The 20,496-nt window shown below is 41.2% G+C and overlaps 1 protein-coding gene across 4 annotated transcripts in view; it reads left to right on the top strand.

Moving 5' to 3' along the window:
- The window catches only part of ptprk (protein tyrosine phosphatase receptor type K), a 570,756-nt gene that overhangs the window by 498,536 nt on the left and 51,724 nt on the right, over nucleotides 1-20,496 (top strand). For 2 of the 4 annotated variants that reach the window (XM_055635637.1, XM_055635639.1), the window contains 2 exons: nucleotides 2,135-2,170; nucleotides 15,653-15,837. In XM_055635637.1, coding sequence (XP_055491612.1) covers nucleotides 2,135-2,170; nucleotides 15,653-15,837 — 221 coding nt within the window. The remainder of the gene's footprint in view (nucleotides 1-2,134; nucleotides 2,171-15,652; nucleotides 15,838-20,496) is intronic. The other 2 variants (XM_055635640.1, XM_055635641.1) reach the window with 1 other exon arrangement.

The raw sequence follows: 20,496 nt of genomic DNA on the forward strand, positions 1-20,496 counted from the left end.
GTTGACAGGTTGCTAATCAAATGGACTGCTTTGTCTCAAATGGTGTAGGGCTTCCTCAGCATTGTTGTTCTGGCAGTGAAGTGAGGTGTAAGTAAGTAAGTTTATTGGCCAAGTATTCACATACAAGGAATTTGCCTTGGTGCTCCGCCCACAAGTAACAACAGTGACAGTTACGAATGACTCAGAAAACACTAAACATTAATAATAATAAAACATTAATGATAAAACACTATTGATCAAGCATGTGAACCAACAAGATACCAGATCAAAGGGAGGCTACAGATTTTTGGCTGTTGAGTAGAGCAACTACTCGTGGATAAAAACTGTTGGATCTATGGTATATCGCTCCCATGCATATTGCTATTCTTGATTACATACATGCACATGTATAACATCATGCTAGACACCTTGCGATGATGTCAGTCATCATCAAGTGCATGCTTGACATCTGATGCAAGTTTGACGTTACTGCTGAAACTTTTGACCTAGTATACATGGCAAAGAAACTGCTGGGCCTAGAGGGCAACTTAGCCTTAAATGAAGGATGTTGCTCAAGATACTCAAAACAAAGTCCTTACCTGCTTCACAAAGACAAACATGAATTCAGTTCTGAGTTAATTAGCCTGAAGCCAAAATTAGAAATCTATACTCAGAACACAATGAGCCAAAGTCAATTTGCTCATCTCTTTATGGGTATTGGAATATATGTTAGTGAAGATGCTAAATGAAAATGGAATCAAGATTAGTTGTGATGCTGGCCCGTGTCAAATAGTCTGAGTTTGTGACAAGGGCCACAGACAAAGGCCACAAATTGATTAAAGAATTTGGTGTGTTCCAGCTGTTTGAGCCTTTGTAGAAAATTGAAAAAAAAAGTCAGTGAGTTTAAAGTTGATGTAATAAAGATTCAAAATAACTTTAATTCTAAAACGGTGTTTACCGTCAAATTATTTAATTTAGAAATATTTGAAATGGTAATGTCTGTTCTTTCCATGATTGGAAGATTATTTGTATTAGTTGAGAGTTTTTTTTGTTTTCATTTGGGTAGTGGAATAAATGCGAAAAAATTGACAAAACAGGGAAAGTGCTGAATCTTCGAAAATCATGGAGCCTAATGCAACACAGACTTTATTATTTATGTTCATTAAATTATTAGGAAGAATAGAACATATCTGAAGAAAGTGTCATTTTATATTTTTGTATATAATGAAAAAGCAATTTTTATTGATAGCTCTGATGCACTGCTGTTTTCTTCTAGTACAGTCAACTCATTTATTTTGAAATTCATTCAAAAATTAATATCTCAATTTTAATATATTGTCATTTGATCAGCACATATACGTGTATTTGTTTGCCTCTGCCAAAACAGTTGAGGACGTTTTCAATCATCTGGCCAAGGGTAGAGACTGGTTTGTCTCTATTATATTTATTGTTTTAACAGGGCTGTCACGGGCTATTTTGACATGGCCACCATTTCACGGTATTTAGAAAGTGTGATAGGATATTTACACAGTTATAGGTAATGATAATAGTGTCAATAGCATTAAGTGGTGATGTTCATGATTTATAGTGGAATTACCCGATCTCTGAAGGTTTACATGATTTAAGAAATGAATTAATCCATGGAGAAAAAATTCACAAAGTAAAATGTAACGACTAAATTAGTGACTTTCTATTTTTAAAAAGAGATACAGAGGAACAAATTAATTTAAATCTAAATTTGCGTTTCTTGTCTATTCCAACAAACAGTTTAAAAGAATCAAACCTGACACCATAAGTTGATTATGATATTGCAGCTGTAGTAATTTCTTGCCTAATTCATCTGGTAATGACTACCTGTCTAGTTTCTAAATCATCCAGAAAATTGGCCATCTGTCTTGCCCTCAGTTAATATGTGCATTTTCTTTATTGCACACATTTTTTAAATTTTAATCAGAATATAGTTAAAATAATAAATCTTTATATAACCTGTAGATGAAAGGAGTGTGTCTTGTTTTTGTGGCTGGTTATTTTGAATTAATGATAGGCCTCTGATTTTTCTCCTTCCTGTACTTTTTGCATTTTGAAATAATATGCTGTTTTTGCTTTAAAAGTAATTTATGTAAATGTGTTCTTCATGAGATATGTTTTCCTACAGTGCCTAATGATCCACTTGTACCGACTGCAGTGTTAGGTGAGGACCAAGCACTACACCCTCCATTGTTGCATGCCTTTGTGTGTTTTGCATGCTTAATAGTTTTGTAAATAAACTGTTCATGGGTATGTACGCAATAGAACGAGGGAGTTCTTCAGTTGGGGATCAAGTTTTGATAGAAGATAAAGAGTATAAGCAGTTATCCATTACTTGGTGCTTTATTTGAGTGAATGAATCTTGTGCTAGAGAAATTAAGCTGGGGGGTTCCATTTTTGTAACAATGTAGGTATCTATTATAGTCCTTAAAATGCAAGAAAACAAAATCTCTCATCCCATTGAGGATTTAAAAAAGACACAAAAATAACTGTTTCTGTCAGTAATTCTAACATGTATATCACCATTCTTTTAGGCTTTTTACTAAAAGCAAGGCGTTCCTTTTATCATTCACAATTTTTAATTTTTGCTTTGTTTCTTCAACCACATTAACCAATGATTCCAGTTTAGTTTTTGCCATTTCCATTAACTGATCTTCACGAAAAGAAGCATATCCGAATGTGTGAACATTTCTGAGATGACACAATTTTCAATAATGTGTGCAGCCTGTACAAAACTGGACCTGCTTTGGCCATCCAATGTTAGTCTGGAATTGGCATTACAGATATATTTGCATTTGAGTTTCAATGAAGAGGGGTGATTCATGAGGTGAATGAAAACTTAAACTGCATTTACAAAAAACAGAAATCAATGGATTGCATTTGTTCTCTGCCTTTCTTTCATCTCATCCTCCCTCCCCTTTCCTGTGTGAATAGCAACTCTAATTGTACAAGGGAACCCATGATTTTGATGCTTAAGGAGCTGTTTAGAATTCCCATGTGCTTAGAAACATAGAAAATAAGTGCAAGAGGAGGCCATTTGGCCCTTCGAGCCAGCACCGCCATTCATTGTGATCATAGCTGATCATCCACAATCAGTAACCCGTGCCTGCCTTCTCCCCATATCTCTTGATTCCGCTAGCCCCTCAAGCTCTACCTAACCCTCTTTTAAATTAATCCAGTGAATTGGCCTCTACTGCCTTCTATGACAGAGAATTCCACAAATTCACAACTCTCTGGGTGAAACGTTTTTTATCATCTCACTTTTAAATGGCCTCCCTTTATTCTTAGACTGTGGCCCCTGGTTCTGGACTCCCCCATCCTTGGGAACATTTTTCTTGCATCTATCTTGTCCAGTCCTTTTATAATTGTATACGTTGCCATAAGATTCCCTCTGATCCTTCTAAACTACAGTGAATACAAACCCACTGTATCTAATCTTTCCTCGTATGACTCCCGCTATCCCGGGGATTAACCTCCTGAACCTACGCTGCGCTGCCTGAATAGCAAGGATGTCCTTCCTCAAATTAGGAGGCCAAAACTGCACACAAAACTCCAGATGTGGTCTCACCAGGGCTCTGTACTACTGCAGAAGGCCCTCTTTACTCCTATACTCAAAACCTCTCATGATGAAGGCCAATATGCCATTAGCTTTCTTCACTGCCTGCTGTACCTGCATGTTCACTTTCAGTGACTGGTGTACAAGGACACCCAGGTTTCGTTGCACTTCCCGTTTTTCCTAATCTGACACCATTGAGATAATATTCTGCCTCCTTGTTCTTGTCGCCAAAGTGGATAACCTCACATTTATCTACATTATACTGTATCTGCCATGCAGCTGTCCACTCACCCAACCTGTCCAAGTCACCCTGCAACCTCCTGGCATCCTCTTCACAGTTCACACTGCCACCCAGCTTTGTGTCATCTGGAAATTTGCTAGTGTTACTTTTAACTCCATCATCTAAATCATTAATACATAGAGCACAATAGTTGCGGCCCCAGCACCCAATCTTTCGGCACTCCACTCGCCACTGCCTGCCATTCTGACAGGAATCCATTTATTCCTACCCTTTGCCTGTCTGTCTCTCAATTCCCTATCCATGTCAATACCCTACCCCCAATACCATGTGCTCTAATTTTGCCCACTAATCTCCTGTGTGGGACCTTATCAAAGGCTTTCTGAAAGTCCAGATACACTATATCCACTGGTTTTCCTTCATCCATTTTACTTGTCACAGCCTCAAATAAATCCAGAAGATTAGTCAAGCAGGATTTCCACTTCATAAATCCATGCAGACTTGGACCAATTGTTTTACTGCTATCGAAATGTGCCGTTATTACTTCTTTAATAATAGATTCCAGCATTTTCCCCACCACCGATGTCAGGCTAACTGGTCAATAATTTCCAGTTTTGTCTCTCACTCCTTTCTTGATAATTGGGATAACATTAGCTACCCTCCAATCCACAGGAACTGATCCTGAATCTTTTGAACATTGGAAAATGATCACTAATGCATCCACAATCTCTCGAGCTACCTCCTTGAGTATTAGGTATTGGTTTACAAAGTCTGAGATGGTGCATTACATTTTGGTCTGTATACAATGGAGTGTAGTGCCTCTTTTCTCATCTAGCAGTGAAAATGAAAACCACCTTTGGAGCTAGAATTTGCTGAGGTCTGTCTGGATGTGACATTCTGTCAACAGATAGACATAGACTGATTTTAGATGGTGTTCCCAAGGGAAATATGGTACCTGATTGGCCCTGCAGTCTCATTCCCCTTTCAGCACCAGACCACATAGATTTGAGTATGTATCTAAAAGGGGAATGTAGAGCAAATGTGATCATGTAGATAGTCATGCTTCCCTTAAGATATTTAATCTTTTTTGTGAATGAACATAATCGCTGATGCAGTTCAAGCCATTGGATAAAGCCTCAGGCAGCACAGTGGCGAAGCAGTAGAGCTACTGTCTTATAGGGCCAGAGATCCAGGTTCGATTCTGACTATGGGTGCTTGTCTGTACGGAGTTTGTATGTTCTCCCCGTGACCTGCGTGGGTTTTCTCCGAGATCTTCGGTTTCCTCCCACATTCTAAAGACGTACAGGTTTGTAGGTTAATTGGCATGGTGTAAATGTAAATTGTCCCTAGCATGTGAAGGATAGTGTTAGTGTGCGTGGATTGCTGGTCGGTGAGCCGAATGGCCTGTTTCCGCGCTGTATCTCTAAACTAGCTAAACTAAACCACCGGGGGCAATATCTATAATCATATCTGAACTCTTCGTGCTAAGATGATACATCACATTTCTGTGAAATAGGGTTAACCAGATTCATGGAGTTTCATGGAGACTTTCCAAAAAGATTCCCTCTTTGGTAATTTTATTGCTTGCCAAGATTTCTACCATCAGAAGCCTCACTGTCACACTGACATTCCTTGAATAGATGCTGTGAGATCACCATAACTACCAAACGAGGAATGATTCAGTCCACAGGATAGGCAGAAGCACGGTACAGAACATGAAAGACCGTTGGATTAAATTACATTTAATTCAATACCAGAGGCCTGATAGGCAAGGCCTGCCTCAGGGTGTAGATAGGTACGTGCGACTGGGCCATTAAAACCATTGTAGAAACCTTGCTAAGGGCAGGACAGGAGTGGCAGATTAGCGTTTCAGGGAACAGCTGCTATAGGCCAGATCAAAATGTTTCAAGGACAGTCTGTATTACAATTGAAGGTATACGAAGCTAGATGAATCTTCTGGACGATTAGATATATCCAAGGACACTGGAGAAAAAATTACCAGAGTCCTGGCTGAGGTATATGAAACATCTTTAGATATGGGTAAGCTGCTGGAAGACAGGAGTGTGGCTGGTGTTGTGCCTCTATTTAAAAAGTATTGCAAAGATTAACGTGAAAACCATAGACCTGGAGTATTGTGTGCAGTTTTGGTCTCTTAATTTGAGGAAGGACAATCTTGCTATTGAGGGAGTGTAGCGTAAATTCACGAGGTTAATTCCCGGGATGGTGGGATTGCCATACGATGAAAGATTGGAGCGAATGGCTTTGTATTCACTGGAATTTAGGATGAGAGGGGATCTTCGAGAAACATAAAATTATTTAGGGATTGAACACGCTAGATGCAGGAAACATGTTCCCGATGTTGGGGGAGTCCAGAACCAGGGACCACAGTTTAAAAATAAGGGTAGGCCATTTTGAACTGAGTGAGGAAAATCTTTTTCACACAGAGAGTTGCGAATTTGTGGAATTCTCTGCCTCAGAAGGCAGTGGAGGCCAATTCACTGGATGCATTCAAAAGAGTTAGATTGGGCTAGCGAATCAAGGGGTATGGGGAGAAGGCAGGAATGAGGTACTGATTGTGGATGATCCGCCATGATCACATTGAATGGTGGTGCTGGCTCGAAGAGCCGAATAGCCTACTCCTGCACCTATTGTCTATGTATCTATACATCTAGTGAGCCTAACATCTGTGGTAGGTAAGTTAGTGGAGGATTCTGAGGGGTAAAATATACATGGATTTGAGTAGATTAGTTGATTAGGGATATGTGGGAGATTGTGCCTCAGGAATTTAATAGTTTTTTTTGAACAGTTAATCAAGAAGGTTGATGAGGTCAGGGCTGCAGACGATGTCTAAATGGACTTCAGCAAGGCTTTTGGTATCAGGGCGGCACAGTGGTGCAGCAGTAATGTTGCTGCCTTACAGCGCCAGAGACCAGGGTTTGATCTTGACTACAGGTGCTGTCTGTACGGAGTTTGCACATTCTCCCTGTGACAGCGTGGGTTTTCCTTTGGAGCTCTGGTTTCTGTCATTTATCTTTGGGGCTTGGATTCTGTAATTTGTCTCAAACGAGTAGGATAGAACTAGCGTGAAGAGGTGAGCATTGGATGGTGCAAAAATGGTGGGTCTAAGGGACTGTTTTCATGCTGTATCTCTAAACTAAACACAACTAAAAATAAGCTTCCACATGGTGGGCTACTCTGGAATGTTTAGATCGCATGGGATCCAGGCTAACTGGATGTTTAATTGGCTTTATGATAGAAAGCAGTGCATGGTGCTGGAAAGTTGTTTTCCAGACTGGCGTCTGTGATGAGAGGAGTGCCTCAGGGACCAGTGCTATTTGTCATCGCATCTACATCAATGACTTGGATGAGAATGTACAAGGCGTAATCAGTTAGCTTGCTGATGACATTAAAATAGGAGGTATTGTAGGGAGTGAAAATAGTTATCAAAGATAACAGCGGGGTTTTTATCAGCTAGGTTAATGGGCAATGGAATGGCTTGTGGAGTTTAATTCAGGTAAGTGGGAGGTGTTGAAATTTGGGAACCAGAAGTTTGTAGTCAAACCTTCAAACCAGATCTTCACTGGGGATTGTTGCAGAGCAGAGGGGTCTAAGTGTACAAGTACATGGTTTTGTATAAATGGCGTCATAAGTAGATAGGGTGGTGAAGAAGGTTTTTTTGGCACATTGATGAAATTGGAAAGAAGTTGGGACATTATGTTACAGGTGTACGAGCTGTTGATAAGAATGCATTTGGAGCATTGTGTTCAGATTTGGTTTCCCTGCTATAGGAAAGATGTCATAAGCTGGAAATTGTGCACAGGAAATTTACGAGGATGTTGCCAGATATTGAGTGCCCAAGTTATAGTGATAGGTTGGGCAAGCTGGGTCCTTATTTTTTCCTAATGCAGAGTGGGAGGAGTGAACTTATATGTGTATAAAATCCTGAAGGAATAGATTGGGTAAAAGTACAGTTTTTAAGACTACGTCTCATGAGGGAATTAAAAACTGGAGGGCATAGGTTTTAGGTGAGGTGGAAACATTTAATAGGGACCTGAGGGGGTGCTTTTTCACAGAGGTGGGTATATGAAACGAGCTGCCAGATACAATAACAACATTTAAAAGACATTTGGACAGTTACATGGATATGTGTTCATCATGAACTGGGCCAACCATGAGCAAATGCAATTAGCCTATATGGGGCACCTTGGTCGGCATGGATGACTTGGGTCGAATATCCTGTTTCTGTTCTGTATGACTGTATATTCAATGCTGCTGCATCTGCAATTTTTCAGCCCTACTGTGCAATCACAACAACAAGAATGTAGAAAGTCTTTGACAGATGTCGGTGATAAAGGAAATGAGTGGAAGGCAAAAATGATGGCTTCAGGTTAATTTCTTTCACTTTCAAACATCCACCAGATATTGGAGGAAAGCTAAAACTTGAATGTTTCTGGATAGTTTCTCCTTTTGCAATGTTTTTCATAGGCTTTAAACAGCTGATTATTTTTGAAATGTTAATGGCCTGGGTAGATTTTATTGCAGCCTTTTAGCCCTCTCAATATTGATCAGTGGCCTATGGATAAGATTTACTGAACATCGATTTGGTGTCATGATCCAAAGGAACTTCACGCAACACTGAGACGGCTATATTGGAAAAATAAATGTTCTTGCATCCTTTGATGACATTGGCAGCATCCAGAAAATCTTTGGAGGATTATACAAATAAATATGGTACATTGATTGAAAGATCATACCTGAAATCAACAACAAATTTTTGTCTCAGTCCAAAAAATGTTGGCATCTCTTGACAGTTAAGTATAGAATTTTGAGATATGAATCTGGTGCTAAGTAAACAAGTAATAGGCATATGTGAATTTCATATTTAAAGTTTTTTAAATTATATCTCGGCCGTCTTTGCTGAGTATTGTAGCTGAGCTCCCATTTGTCAGAATATTAGGGCTTGATCAATTTTTCATCTTGTTTTATTTTTTGTTTCATATAAATATTTTGTTTTGTTCATTTCCATATCAGTACTGTTCTCTACACAGTTAGAATAAAAAGAATCCATTCCCTGTGGGAGAAAATGTTTTGCAAATTTGTCATCAAAAACACCCCTCGGTGGTTATTCACTGCATATTTTATGAATGGAATAGCCTACTAATAGTGTGTTTATCACAAAATTGTGAAATTATTATTTGAAGCATCTCTTGTGCTTTACTCAAACATTTCAGTGTGATAACAGTAGTTACTGAATTACTTTCTTATGATGGCACTGATACATCTTCCCACAACTTTCCCATAATGGCCAATGCCTCGAGTACTTTGTTTGGGTGTCTGATTGCAGATCACTAATCTTGCTTTGAATATCTCTAAGCTTCAGTGCATCTATTTTCAGAAGTTTGCCCACAGAATCTGGAGCAGCCCAATGATCTACACCATCAATATACGTCTTTGCCACATCTGGGAAGAAAACCTAAGTATTCTTCCAATGTCCACTAGATTCTTGGCCTAGACTCCTCTGAGCATTTCAAAAGCACCGGCCTGACAATGTGACAGGGAAATGAACAGGAGGATCTGATCCAACTACTTCATTCTTTTGTTTCCCCGATTCCTAATTTTAGAGATACTTCCGAAGTATGAAAGGGGAAGAACTCACCAACTCCCCTAAATCTTTTATCACTCTCAACTAAGGAAAATAGCCAAAATTATGAGCGTATTTGTGACGTTTCATTTCCTTCCTTAAAATACAATGCTTTCTATTCAATTTGCATGCAATAGTGACTGACTCAGTTGTGGAGTAGTGGAGCCATGCAGATCTTGATTTATTGCCATGTCAAACAAAGCTAGTTATTCTTGAGGGAAAAAAAAACCAAAAAGGGCTGGAGTAAGTCAGTGGATCAGGCAACATCACTGGATTATTCTTGGTCAGAACTTCAATAAAGATGTATCATTTCCTTTTGGAATCCAATATTAAGGATGCAAGGATGATCCAGGGTTTCCGCCAGCCGAGAATTTCAATTACATTGGGAGTATATGTGCATGCAGGGTGAGGGCAGGATTGGAAAAAGATTCAAACTCATATCTTTGACCTAATAACGTTGACATTCTCTACATTTGTTCTTCTTAAATGGACATTTTAGGTGAGTTATTGTATCCTCTGAGTAATGGTCAAACAAAACACAAGCAAGGAGCCAATTTTTATGATACATGGGAGGAAAGGAAATTCAACCATAGGTCAAAATGGGGGGTTTGAACAATTAATTGAGTTTGTAAGAAGTTTGCTCATACTATATTATAGATCAGTTGATTTATCTGAAAATTTATTTGGATTTGTAATTGAAACCTGAAGCTGGAAACACGCTCCACCTCCGTCCCGATAATATGGATGGGGGTGTGCGTGCCACCCCTAGACCTTCTGTAGTCCACAATGAGCTCCTTGGTCTTCTTGGTGTTAAGGGCCAGGTTGATGTCAGCTCCATGCTGCTAGGAGCTGGACCTCCCTGTAGGCCGACTCATCGTTGTCGCTGATGAGGCCAATCACCGTTGTATCATCTGCATACTTGATGATGATGTTAGTACCATGTACAGGTGTGTATTCGTAGGTGAAGAGGGAGTAGAGCAGAGGGCTCAGCACACAGCCCTGTGGAACGCCGGTGTTCAGGGTGAGGGTTGAAGAGGTGTGCTTGTCTAACCTAACAGACTGGGGTCTGGTGGTTAGAAAGTCCAGTATCCAGTTGCAAATGGAGGGGTCGATGCCCAGGTCGCTGAGCTTAGTGATCAGTTTAGAGGGTATAATGGTGTTGAATGCTGAGCTGTAATTGATAAACAGCATTCTCACATAAGTGTCTCTGTTGTCGAGGTGGGAGAGGGCGGAGTGAAGTGCCGTTGAGATGGCATCCTCCGTACTCCTGTTCTTGCGGTAGGCGAACTGATAGGGATCCAATGTGGGGGGTAGGCAGCCTTTGAGGTGTGCCAGGACCAGCCTCTTGAAGCATTAGTGATGATGGGAGTAAGTGCAACTGGCGGAATCGTTGAGGCTTGCCGCAGTGGAGTGTTTTGGCACCCGCACGATGGAGGTGGTTTTAAGGCAAGTGGGGACAACTGCTTGGGCAAGTGACAGGTTGAAGTTGTCAGTCCAGACGTCTGTCAGCTGCACAGCACAGGCCCTGAGTACACGCCCAGGGATGCCTTTTGTGGATTAATCCTGCTCAGTGCCGCATACACGTCGTAGGGGGTGAGTGTGAGGGGCTGGTGATCAGCAGGTAGCACAGCCTTGATGGCCATCTCTTGATTGTCCCTGTCAAAGCAGCCATAAAAGTGGTTAAGCTCCTCAAGGAAAGAGGCGTCGCTGTATGTGGGGGTGGTGTTGGTGGGTTTTATAGTCCATGATGGCCTGGATCAAATATCCTATAGCGAGCAAGATAGTCCAATCGACGAAAAAGTCGTAGTACGGTCATGGGCAAATTCATGGGTAATTTAAGGCCCCATTTCCGTAACCGCCTTCCATATCCGCACCAAAGATCACATAGGATAATAGTGTGGAGACGGAAGCCGGTTACGGAAACATCCTCGTAAAAATAAAAGTTATTTGGTAAAAATCTTCTCCACATTTTCAGAATTTTAATTTATTAACACAAACTGTTCCCCCGCAACGTTGATTACACTGCGAGTCGGGTCTGGTCGGGTCCAGTCCGGTTACGGAAATGGATGAAAAAAAGGCCCACGTTCCGTTCCGTTGCATACAACACACCAGCCCATTGCATTTAGCAGGAGTGGTCTATCTTGCTCCACTATAAGATCTTTGGCCTGGATGCCTTGCCACATGCATCGGGGGTCGGAGTTGTTCTTGAAGTGCTCCTCGATCCTTAGCTTGTAGCTGTGCTTGGCCTTCTTGATGCCCCTCTTCAGGTTAGCCCTGGATGGATGAACTGTAGGCTCAAGCATCGCCTGACCTGAAAGCGGTGTCACGTGCCTTCAGCAGTAGCCTGACCTCTCTGTTCATCCATGGCTTCCGATTCGGTAATGTGGTAATCTGTTTGAGGGTGGTGACACTGTCAATGGTGGAGTTGATAAAGTCCAAAACGGAGGAGGTATATGAGTCAATGCCCGTGTGAGAGTCAAGGGTGGCCTGAGCTGCAAACACATTCCAGTCAGTGTTTACAAAACTCTGCTGAAGTGTGGAGTCCGCTCCCTCTGACCAAACTTTAACTGTCCTCACTGTGGGTTTAACACGTCTGATGAGTGAAGAGTACTTTGGGAACAGGAACAATGAGAGGTGATCAGACTGTCCAAGGTGAGGGAGGGGGGCGGCTTTGTAGGCTTCAGCCATGTTTGTGTAAACTTTGTCCAGAATCTTGTCTTCTCCAGGAGACATGTAGGCGAAGGAGACATGTTGGTGGAATTTGGGGAGTACAGTCTTCAGGTTGGAGTGATTGAAGTCACCCGCAACAATGAAGGCTGCCTCGGGGTTGTGAGTCTGTTGTTTGCTCATGGCAGTATGCAGGTCTTTCATTGCAAGCTTAGCATTATCATCCGGAGGAATATAGGCTGCAGTCACCTTAAACTATGTCTATTTTATATATTTTTTGGTCAGCCTATTTGAAAACATTTCAACAATCCACAACTGAGAAATCCAGTTGAAATAAATGCTTCAGTAGAATGTTGGTTATTTGAGTCATCAAGCCATAGAGACATACAGCACAGATACAGGCCCTTCAGCACAAAGAGTCTGCAGCAACCATCAGCCACCCATTTACACCAATCCTGCAGTATCCATTTAATTTTCTTCCCACATGCACATCTAATAAAACCCTCCTCACCCAATTATCTCCCCCACCTACACATTAGAGACAATTTATGGTGGCCTATAGGATGTGGGAGGAAAATAGAGCACCCATGGGAAACCCACACGGTCATTGTTAGAACATTTGAACTCGACACAGAGTTCAGGATCAGGATTGAACCAGGTCACTGGAATTTTGAGGCAACAGCTCAACTAACAAACTTGCATAAATAACCATCATCATCATCATCGTTGAAAACATCAAGGGGCACAGTGCCTTACAATGCTGTGTACGACAGTGATCGCAACTTCTACTGAAGTGTGGATGACCGTTGGCTCGCTAGTAGCTCATCCGCCCTTTGACAGGTCTTGTTTTTGGTCCTGTTGGGGGTCCACAGCCGCCTCCTCACCAGGAAAAGCAGGTGAGGAAGACGGTTTAGTCGCCAACTTTCCGACCATGGAGTAGGTAGCACGGGATTACATGGTACCCCCCCCCCGATTTTCCCGATTTAAATGATTATAAATGCGGCTGATTTAAGGCAAACTCACCCAATGTTGTTGATATTTTTGCCACACTACGTTGTGCCCCTTTTCTGGCCCTCTATGTTGTACTTCCTGTAATAGTTGCTGGAGAATGTTTGCGGAGAATTGAAAATAAAAGGAAAATGCTGAAAATGCTCAGTACATTAGGAAGTGTTTGTGGAGGGAGAAACACTAATGTCACAGATGAATGACTTACAATATATCTGCCCAGTTCTAATACATACAGCGGGAACCAGCGCAGAGGACCAAGAGGTTCAGTGGACCAAGGTACTGGGAGGAAACCGCTGAGGACATGTCATAAGCGATAGGAGCAGAATTAGGCCATTCGACCCATCAAGTCTTACCCGCCATTCAATCATGGCTGATCTATTTTCCCCTCTTAACACCATTCTCCTGCCTTCTTCCCGTAATCTCTATTATATTTTATTTTGATGGGCAGTACTGTTCATTTTCGATTATTTACAGTGCTTTTAATAATTAGTCAAGGAAAAGAAAAAATGAGATATGTTTTCTGGAAAGATGAACTGTGAATATAAGTGGACATTGTGGATCAAGCAATGGTTTACTGTCTAATCATTAACATTGATGTTAACTTGGCTTATGAAGTACACCTAAAATAAATAGTTGGACTGAAATATGCCAGGCATGTGTTACTGATTATTTGATCAAGTAATACATTAGAAAAATCGGTGTAATAATTAATAATCAGATGAACTGTGTGGCTCTGTAAATTGCCAAGTACTAAGGACATTACAGTTGAAGAAGATGTCAAAGTAAGCGAGACTTAACATGTAAATTACAGTATAGCTAGTTAACTTCCGTGATACTAGAAGGAAGAAAAGAGTAGAATATTTTATTGCAGCAAAACTCTGGTGAAAAATAGCCAGTATTTTCACTGCTCTTTGACAAAGGCATACTGTGAATTGAAGTTTTATAAATATATGGGTTTGGTAACAATGGTGTTAAGCCTTTTAAATAAAATAATAACAAATTAAACAATTTGATTGGTAAGTTAATTTGGAATCATTTAAAAAATATAGCAGACACAATGAATCTTTCTCGGTTTGTCAAATTTGATAGCAAAATCCTTCATCGCTTTATTGATGACCTTCATATTGATGACTTATATTAAGTAATTACTTGGAGAAATATTTTTATAAAGAGCAATTAAAGTGCAATTACATTCAATATTTAAAAATTCCTTGTTGCAGTGGAAAATCCACAATATATGCATGGTGTATATCGCTGCATGTGCTGTCCTGGGAATATCTTGCCCTGAGATGCAAAATTAATAGTTTTTTTTGTTTACGTACATTAGTTCTTATGTTATCACGATAAGTTCCATCCTTGTTCTTGTTCATTGGTCAGACAGTACAAAATCAAAAACTAGATGTATTTTAAAGGAAATGCAATGCTACAGATTTAAGTGACAAATCCAGTCAGAAGAATGAAATTCAATTTTTTTTTGTTGATATGTAATGTCATCTGCAGTCTATGATTATGTTGGAACTAAAATCTGAAATAAAATCCTAAAATGTGAGAAACCTGCCAGGCAAATCGCTGGAGAAAGAATCAGCAATGACCTTTCATCAGGCCATCGGCTTGAAAAAATGACCCTGTTTCTTTCTCTGTGAATGCTGCCTGATCTGCTAAGTGTTTCCAAAATTATGATTTTGTTGGCATGTAATCTTGCATCCTGTTTAAAGGGAGCATTTTTATAAATTATTTTGTGTCATTTTGTTTTCATAATAAGCATAGAAGTTTGAGCCAGTTTTCAAGCAGTTTCAGCTTGATTTCAATTCAGTTTCAAAGGTTTCAAATAAGGCAGGCATTACCAATATATGTATAATATTTTATTCTTTGTTTGATTATAAAGCATACATTTAAAATAAGAATGGCAATTTATGCATTAATGGGCTTTACAAAAATGGATATATTTGTCAACCTTAATTCGTGTGTTTTTTTTACGCTGCTCTATTCTATAAAGTGCCCATTGCTGGTGAGTATTTGAAAACAATGATTTTATTCTCAACAGGATATATAGGGACGGTGTGATCTAGCAGTGTGTACGTTTGTCAATGTGTTTATCTTTGTGTCATATTTGATGACAGTCTACGCGAGTATTTAGACATGTTATCATTGAAGTCAAAATGAACCACACCAGCTGCTTTAAGCGCTCTTTAATGGAGTGCTGCATTATTGCCATGTGCCTTGTGTTCTTGAGTGGTTTAAATGCAGCAACTGAGAGGGGCTGGTTTTCCTTATCATCACAACATGTTTTAAGAAAATAAGTCTTATGTATTATCTTGACAGATCATTAGGCTCCCTGCACAATCATAAGGCTGAGCGGATCTTATGATAAATGCGTAGAAGCGACACAAATATATTTCCAAGTGGCCTTGTACATGTCCTTGCAGAATATGCTGAAGGACAGCTCTAAAATTAAACACCGTTTATATCCGCCATGCAATCTTTTGTCAGAAACATATGAAGAAACACAGAATAAATTTGTATTTCCTTTCCCCAGATGAAAACCACACTGTGTCAGCAGAGTCAAGCAGGTTATTGGATGTTCCCCGCTTTCATGGTGAGCCCACAGAGTCTCCGTACCAGACTGGCCAGCTCCACCCTGCCATTCGGGTTGCAGACTTATTGCAGCATATCAACTTGATGAAAACATCAGAGGGCTATGGCTTCAAGGAGGAATACGAGGTAGGGATACAAAGGAAGTCAAGATGCCACATGATTCATTTTTAGAGGATCATCTTTATTTAACAAAATAAACTATAGCACAGCAAAGCCACTGCTTTCTCATTTTTGTTTTCTGTGTGTACAATGTTCTCTCTCCACAGGAAAAACTGTAACCGCAGGTAACAGAAGATTTGCAATTGTCCGCCTTGCTATAATGAATCACGCAAATTATGAAGTTTGGAGCGGCACTCTTCCTTTTAAAATTGACACAGTAAATTTGAAATGTGAAATATCCCAGGACTGGATGCATTTCCTGTACTGCTTTCTTTCCTTGGCCTCTCATGACAGCATGCCAATCTCTGGAACTCTCTGCCTCTTAAACCTCTTTGGTTTATTTTCCATTGTATCCCAAAGGATCTTTCCATTTGCTTTGGGAAGGTACAGCTCATTCTACATTGATAGCCTGCACAGAGTATAGTGATCATTGCAGAGTCTGGGTGTTTGGAGTTCCCAACCATAATTGGCTTATATCCCACAGGTGTTAAGTTACCGCATTGGGGGATTGTTGGCATTTAGTCTGAACTTGACATGCAGGTGGACAGAGAAGTCTACTCTGGCTATTTTGTGCTGGGACCATGTGAAAGAAGTTTGTTTATGTTTTGCACACATTCATTGATTGTAAGGCTGCTTCAGCATTAAGTACAATATTACATGGTCAACTTGTCTACAACATTGTTTGATGGAGCTTACAGTCATTCTGTAGGAAAGACTGGAAAGGACAGCTATGTTGGAATTCCTGTCTTAATGAGTTTAACACTTCACGCTATAAGCAAATAAAAAACCCAAATCCTCAGTTCGTCACAGTTTATCAATCGTCATAATCATAACATAAAACAGTTAACATTCACATAGCTGCCTGTTTTTCTCGTGGTTTTTTGTCAGCTACTGTTCCAAGAATCAGGAGGACACCTGAGAGCAAGTGAAAAGAGAAACTAAAAATGTGCAGAGGGGACATTGTTCATCCCAAGCATTGACTATCTCTCAATGCCAGCAGCTTGCCCATCAACCCACCTCTTTCTCAACCTTTCCCTTTGCCCCTCCGATCCTTCCTCAAAGGTATTTTTCAAGGTGGTGGAGTTTCCTTGCCAGGACGAGTGCTGTGTAAAGTGTTCTCCGGAATACAGTATTTTGCATTTACTCTGTACTGCTTCACATTTCATTCACCTACTGTGTTTTAGGTTACAAGTATATGCTATCATGTTTGGAATTTGATACTTGGGCACATTTCAAGATTCAGCTTTTTGTGCCTGTTATTTCTACCATCTATTTTGGAGGTCCAATCATACAGGATTCACTGAACATCTATCTTATATAAACTACTGCACAAAACAGCGAGTCACAGTGAGTTGGCAAAACAGAGATTCTAATGATAAAGTTGTGAGATTAAAACATGAGAAGAATGGAACTCAAAAGGCACTTAAACAATGAGTTGCAGTGAAAAAAGAAATTCAGTTTAACATGGCTAAATAGACAAATAGAGTACAGATTAATAGCGGGACATGACAGAAAATCACTGCTGCTGTGGGAGTTGGGAAATAATGATCAATTTTACCTAAATCACTTTCTCACATGTGTTCGTAATTAAGATAATGATGTTGATTGCAATGGATACAATTTACAATTGAAACTATAATTGTTTCACCTGAAAGTGCAGAACATTTAATGAACAAACTATTAGGGCTACAAATCATTTAGCAAAACAAAAGTTAGTGTGCAAATATGATGCTCTTTTCCATCTGGAGACTTGAATTTCATGCATTCATTAGAAATTAAGTCGATTTTTTTGAGAATGGAATAATAATGCTTTTTTTTTCTCTGTATGGTACACAGTGGCAGCAATATAAACCAAAATGCACATTTTTTTCAACCGTTCCAACTTTTGGCTATTGTCACATTAATATGTTTGAATGTCATGATTATTCCACTTCAAGTAATCAAGATGGTATTCACTATTGACCCAGTACTGTGGTTTTATTGTCAATGTTTCCTGCAGAAGTGTACTACTTCTGAGCAACTTCCTGTTTACAAGGTACTGCAAGCTAGAGAAACCAGCAGAGAAACAGCCACAGGTCACACAGGCTTCTTAAAGCATAAAATGTAATATAAACAGAAGGATGACATATAATTTATGTTCAAAATGATGGGAGAAGATTTCACAAGTTTTGGATTAGATTTTGCAACATTTGTAATTGATCCTTAAAGCCTCTGTCCCACTTTCACGACCTAATTGGCGACCTCTGCCGAGTTTGCCCTTGACTCATACTCGCAGCATGATCGCCACGAGGTCATATGAGGTCTTTGTAACTCTTCCTCATGGTTGTGAGTGGTCTCCACATACTCTGGGCCTCAAGTAGGTCGCTGCGTTTTTTCCAGCCTGATAAAAAATGTCCACGAGTAAAACAAAGGTCGGCATGGAAAAAATTGATACTTTTTACTTGTAGGTAGGTTGTAGTAGGTCATGATGGTAGTCGTAAATAGTCGTGGGTCGGTAATTGGCCGACAAAAAAGATGCAAAAATGACATCATTTTATCATGTGATCGTTTTCCACTCGTAGCTAGTCATAGTTTGTCTTAGGTGTGGAAGACTGAGGTCGAGAGGGGTCGTAGGAGGTTGTAGACATAGTCGTAGGAGGTCGTAGACATAGTTATAGGAGGTATTTTACTTCGGTTAGTCAACACGACCTTGACATTTTATTCAACTCGTCTAGGCTCTAAACTCATGGATTAGGTCGTCCAAGTGGGACAGGCCCTTAACTCATGTAGAATTATGGACTGCAGAGATTTTATGATACATTGATTAGCTCTAAGGCAATTACTGGCATTTTCTTTAGGTGACACATTGCTATCATGAGGACAATTAAGTGGCGCCCATTTCAATAACCCTTGTCATTAACTGAGGTAGATTTTCTCGGCAACTGGATTGTTTTCATCAGAAAGGATTGTGTTCATCAGAAATCTTTATGTTATTTCTCTCAATACTCTTGCTTTGTCTAATATTGATGTCAGGCGCAGCACTTGCCATTTAGATGACACATATATGGTTTACTTTGCAACTTAGGCTCCTGCATGATAATCAGTAAAGGGCAACCCTTATCCCATCGAGCAGTAGCTAGAAGTTTGTTGAAGTAACATCGGAAAAAAGACATCGCTACTTCTATAAACCCACTGACTCCCATAGCTATCTGGACTACACTTCTTCCCACCCTGCCAGGGCCGGATTTAGATGAAGAGAGGCCCTAAGCTGGTCCACTTGTGAGGCCCCCTCCGCGTTGGTTTTCAGCGCTGGCGGCAAGGCAGCGACCGGACAGCCATGGCGGCCCAATCTCCCACAATTCAAAGCAAGGGAGAAAGTGCCCAGCATCGACCAGTTGCATTGCAGTGCGCATGCGCAGGGCGGCCGATGATGTGCTGGCCGTGGTTGTGCGCATGTGCAGGGAGGAGGACGTGTAGGCCACAGCAATGCGCATGTGCAAGGCGGCCTGCCGTGCCGGCGGAGCGAGCAGCGAGCAGAGAGCGGAGACCCGGTGGCCCAGACATGGATAGTGGGAGGAGATGGGGAGAGAGAGAGATAGAGGGGCCCGCCCAGAGTTGAACAGTGGCCGGAGGCCCCCCTAGACCTCGAGGCCCTAAGCTTAAGCTTGTCTAGCTTATAGGTAAATCCGGCCCTGCACCCTGCTTCCTGTAAGGACTCCATCCCCTACTCTCAATTCCTCCGTCTACGCCGCATCTGCACCCAGGATGAGGTTTTTCCAAACCAGGGCATCGGAAATGTCCTCATTCTTCAGGGAACGGGGGTTCCCATCTTCTACTATAGATAAGGCTCTCACCAGGATCTCTTCAATACCCCGTACTCTGCTCTCACTCCCCATCCCCCCACTCGTAACAAGGGCAGAGTCCCCCTTGTCCTCACCTTCCACCCTACCAGCCGTCACATACAACAAATAATCCTCTGACATTTTCGCCATCTCCAACGGGATCCCACCACTGGCCACATCTTCCCATCTCCTCCCCTGTCTGCTTTCAACAGAGACCGCTCCCTCCTTAACTCCCTGGTCAATTTGTCCCTGCCCACCCAAACCACCCCCTCCCCTGGCACTTTCCCTTGCAACTGCAGGAAATGTTACACTTGTCACTTTACCTCCCCCCTTGACTCCATTCAAGGACCCAAGCAGTCTTTCCAGGTGCGGCAGAGGTTCACCTGCACCTCCTCCAACCTCATCTATTGCATCTGCTGCTCTAGGTGTCAGTAGCTCTACATCGGTGAGACCAAGCGTAGGCTTGGTGATTGCTTCACCCAACACCTCCGCACAGTTCGCATTAACCAACCTGATCCCCCGGTGGCTCAGCACTTCAACTTCCCCTCCCATTCCGACCTTTCTGTCCTGGGCCTACTCCATGGCCAAAGTGAGGCCCGCCATAAATTGGAGGAGCAGCACCTTTTATTTCGCTTGGGCAGTTTACACCCCAGCGGTATGAACATTGACTTCTCCAATTTCAGGTAGTCCCTGCTTTCTCCTCCCCTTCCCAGCTCTCCCTCAGCCCACTGTCTCCACCTCTTCCTTTCTTCTTCCCCCCCACCTTCACTTTAGTCTGAAGAAGGGTCTTGACCCGATGCGTTGC

This window comes from Leucoraja erinacea, chromosome 5 (assembly GCF_028641065.1).
Source record: "Leucoraja erinacea ecotype New England chromosome 5, Leri_hhj_1, whole genome shotgun sequence".
In the NCBI taxonomy this organism is placed as follows: Eukaryota; Metazoa; Chordata; class Chondrichthyes; order Rajiformes; family Rajidae; genus Leucoraja; species Leucoraja erinaceus.